Source organism: Vicia villosa, linkage group LG1 (assembly GCF_029867415.1).
Source record: "Vicia villosa cultivar HV-30 ecotype Madison, WI linkage group LG1, Vvil1.0, whole genome shotgun sequence".
Taxonomy (NCBI): domain Eukaryota; kingdom Viridiplantae; phylum Streptophyta; class Magnoliopsida; order Fabales; family Fabaceae; genus Vicia; species Vicia villosa.
The window spans coordinates 163,425,816-163,430,408 of record NC_081180.1 but is presented as its reverse complement, the minus strand read 5'-3'; the positions used below and the strand labels follow the sequence as shown (position 1 = coordinate 163,430,408).

General features: G+C 23.3%; 1 protein-coding gene across 1 annotated transcript; it reads left to right on the top strand.

Annotated features, from left to right (window-relative positions):
- Positions 1-2,898: 2,898 nt before the first annotated feature.
- On the top strand, positions 2,899-3,329 carry LOC131619874 (defensin-like protein 156). The gene is made up of 2 exons (XM_058890916.1): positions 2,899-2,961; positions 3,097-3,329. Exons 1-2 carry the CDS (start codon positions 2,910-2,912, stop codon positions 3,279-3,281), a joined length of 237 nt encoding a protein of 78 aa, XP_058746899.1. The 5' UTR covers positions 2,899-2,909; the 3' UTR covers positions 3,282-3,329.
- The last annotated feature ends 1,264 nt before the right edge of the window (positions 3,330-4,593 follow it).

The following is a 4,593-nucleotide window of genomic DNA, read 5'->3' as shown; positions in this document are numbered from 1 at the left end:
TTTGCCTTCAACTTGTTTCCTTCTAACCATATGTTATCCATCCTTATCTCCAAATTCCTCTCATCTTCCACATTGATAAACCTTACAAAACCAAATCTTTGTCCTCTCCAATCTCTCTTTGGAGGTATTACTATCTCCTCAATCAACCCCAGATCTATGAATTCCAAGTACAAATCCCTTGCCTTCCATTTTTCCCCAAAATCTGTGATGAAAATGGTAGAGACCAACCTCCTAATCGCCCCATGCTCCTTCTTCAAAATGTCCCATTTTCCTCCTCCAATCTTCCTGTTATGCTTCCCTCTAACTCTGTTCCATTCACCTTCCATGAAAATTGCTCGTGAAACGTTGAAAAAAACTCAGTATAATTCAGACCTCTTTGGAACTCTTTCTCTCCCTCTCTTGTTTCTCTCTCGTGTTTTTTCTCGCAACAAGACAAGTTAATACAATTAACTAAAGTTAATGCATAACTTAAAGTACACTTGTCATATTTTTATTGGCAAATAGCATAAACCACACCTAAAGAATTGTAGAATTTTTTTTTCCTATTTTTAATTTCCCTTTTAAATATTAGATAAAAAATTTATAAACACATAGAGAAATTCAAACTTTAAATAAAAAATAAAATTAACTCTAAAGTTTAAAATATAAAACTTATTCAAACAATTTAATTTCATAAGTAATACTATTATTACTAGAAGTCTAAATATATAATTACAATGGATTGCTACCAAAACTTTTTTTAGATGAAATTAAAAATAATGTATTGAAATTGTTTTTTTTTAAATGATATCTTTTATAATTGAAAATAAAAATATATATATCAAAAGTAACATGAAAATAAGAATGATATTAAAATTGAAATAATTTAGATTTAAAATTTGAGATTTTTCTTTATAATAAAATTTGAGATTTAGAGTAAAGAATGAATCTCTTTATAAAAAAACAATGGGTTCGTTTGTTTTTTTAATGGTTTTTATAGTATTACATAATTTTCTGTAAAAAAAGTTTTAAAAAAAAACTTTTCATAAAAATTTTAAATGAAAATTTGGTTTGAATAATTATTTTTGTTAATTTAGGTATTTCATCTTTTTATTAAATTTATTTGTGGATATAAAAATTTGAAAAAATTACTTAATTTTAAAGCTATTTCAAATAAATTTTTATTAAAAATATTTTTGAAATACTACTTTCTAAAAAAAATATTACAAATTATTTAATAGGTAGTTCGTTAAACTATTACCAATTACAATTGTAAATCTATTTTCTTAAATGTAATTAAATTTGTAGTCAACTATAAAAATTATACAAATTAACTATTTTTTGTGGCATGAGCATATATATAAAAAAGATATATTCATTTCTATATATTCTTATAGTTGTTACATAAAGTACCATTAATTTCTGTTAGGACTTAATTTTAAATTTTATTGGCCTGAACTAGTGAACTTTTGTAAAGATAAGTATATTTTTAATGAAAATATTTATATACTATTTCTTAGATGTGGTTTATACTATTTTTTAATAAAAATATAATAAATGTCTAATTTTCTATTACACATATGTAATTTTCCTAATTGTTACATAAAGTACCATTAATTTCTGTTAGGACTTAATTTTAAATTTTATTTGCCTAAACTAGTGAACTTTTGTAAAAATTTAAAATGTTTCTGTCATATATATATATATATATATATATATATATATATATATATATATATATATATATATATATATATATATATATATATATATATATATATATATATATATATATTCATGCCACATAAAAAAATAATTAATTCTTATAATATTAACTGTGCTACTTTCTTATCAAACATTTTATACTCATATTAAAAAAAGGAAAAATTCTAATAAATAAATGAATTATTAATTTAATCTCTAAAATAATATTTTCTCTAAAACATGCACTCTCTAAATATATAAATAACCCCAGAGGTTTATAAAATATAGTATATTGAAATTTTTGGAAAAATAAGATTACAATATACAACTAGCTCAAATGGTTGGTCATTTGTCCATGACATTGGTGTCACGTGTGCAGAAATAGACGCCGTTTGTGAGAATTAGACGAAAATAATATAATTGACATTGTTTAAAGGCATAAGGAATTATATTGACACTTTTAAAAATTAAGGGATCAAAATGGACCCCAAGATAAATTTAGAGGGCTAAAAATGATATTTTACCTTAAATTAAATAATACTTTGATTTAAACGAAATCCTTTGTCATATTTTTATGATTCAAAAGCAAAATTCAATCCAACGTTAAAAATCGTCTAAACCCCCATTTTTTTCTTTATTTTTGATCGGATTTCTAGGATATATCTTGGTTCTTCACATGCCAGATTTTAGATCCAAATAGACACGTTAGAGTTTCGGTTCTTGGTCTGATCGATTGAATCGACGGGTCTAATTCGATTTTGATTGTCATAAATCGGACCTTATTATGACACTCAAGAAATAAAATATTATTTTGCTTCAGATAAGTATGACATATTATTTTATTTTAGAATTGCTTTTTTATAGAAGTTAAAATATTTTTTTCTTCACTTATTTAATAGGTAGTTCGTTAAACTATTACCAATTAGAATTGTAAATCCAATTTTCTTAAATATAATAATATTTGTAGTCAATTATAAGAATTAATATTATAAGAATTAATTATTTTTTTATGTGGCATGAATATATATATATATATATATATATATATATATATATATATATATATATATATATATATATATATATATATATATATATATATATATATATATATATATATATATATATATAATTTATTTAATATTTGACGAGTTCTATATAAACCTATGAAGTTTTTTTGAACAAGAATAAATTTTATTTTGCTTTTGATATTGAAGTTATTTGAAATGGCTAAGCTTTCTTTCATGTCAATTATCGTCATTGTCTTATTTATTTCAGGTATGTTGAATTCTATATAAATGTTGAATTTTCATGTGTTTTAGATGTTATCTCATATTCAAATTTCTAACCAAACATTTTTCACAAAAATATTGTAAGTTAGTTTTTTTTAATTTTTTAATTTTTTTTTTACAGTTTTGGAAATGACAAATGCTACAAACATATTGGCAAAAGAATGTGTCACCACTCGTGATGGCCAATGCATCCTTGATCCTTGCAAAGAATGGTGTTTAAATACATATAAGGGTCATGGAGCATGCGTTGCTACAATTAACCCTCCTACTTATAAATGTGTTTGCACATACAATTGTTCCACCTAGATTAAAAATATCACATTTAGGTTATTTTAAATGTAAAACTGTATTAAAATAAATGGTTAAATTAGAGATAATTACAATTGTAAAATTTTATGTAAGTGTTTCTTATACATGTTGCGATTGAAAATATAAAAATAATATTTTGACAGGTTTTTTATTTATTATATAGAATAAGATTTAATTCTTTAAAAATGTAGAGGTGTTTGTAATGTATCAAAAACAAATCAAGAAGAAAACAAATACATAATATTTGAATAATATTGAGAAAAAAAGAAGAGAAAATGGTAATAAACCACTCAATAAAGTGAGAGAGTGTGAGACAAGCTAAAGTACAATAATAATTTTATTATTTAAAAAATTAATTATATGAATAAATTATAGTTTCCTTTTTATTTTTAGTCCATTTACATAAATGAGTACTCCTATTTTATTTTTAAATATTTTTATCTGGGTTAAAAAAGATAATGTGTAGATTTTGTAATGATAAAATAAAATATGGGTGTTCGCGGTGCGGTTTGAGCGATTTTAACGTTAAAAATTATCCGAATCATAAAAAAAATATGGTTTTGGTTTGGTTCGGTTAACATTTAAAAATAAAACCAAACCTAACCAAATCAATGCGGTTTGGTTTGGTTTTTTATAACACTTTTACTTAGCTATACATTTACATATAAATGAGAACATAACTTTGTATTTAGTCACTCATACATTACTAAATAACAAACTAATTATTATTTTGACAACAACTTCCCATTTAATATATAAAATCATATTAGACAAAAGTGGAATAATAAACATATAATAATAACATAAAGCAATATCAAAAACATTATAATAAAACAAAAAAAAAGGAGATGAGAGATTATTGAAGATGAAAAAGAAAAAACGCTAGAGATTAGAGAAGAAGATATGCGATGGAAACGAAATTTGAAGAGAGAACATTAGCATAAAAACGAGGTGAAAAAGAAATAATTTAAGAGAGTAAAGATTAGAGAAAAATATGCAAGATGTATCTAGTAAAGAAGGCGAGATACTTATAGGAGAGATTTGAGAAGGTTGAAATTGAAATCCTAAGTGTGAGAAAGAGAAAATTGTTTGTTATCGTAAGGATTAGACATAATAAGTTTAGTTTTGAGATGAATGTGAGTTAAGTGAAATTTGAGTTGTAACATAATGCAGTTTGATTCTGTTTGGTTTTGTTAAAACATGGCCTAAACACATCCAAATCAAATGCGATTTTTTACGATTTTTAATTTGATTTTATTTGATTTACAATTTTCTATTGGACTAGTTGCGTTTTGAACATCCCAAAAGC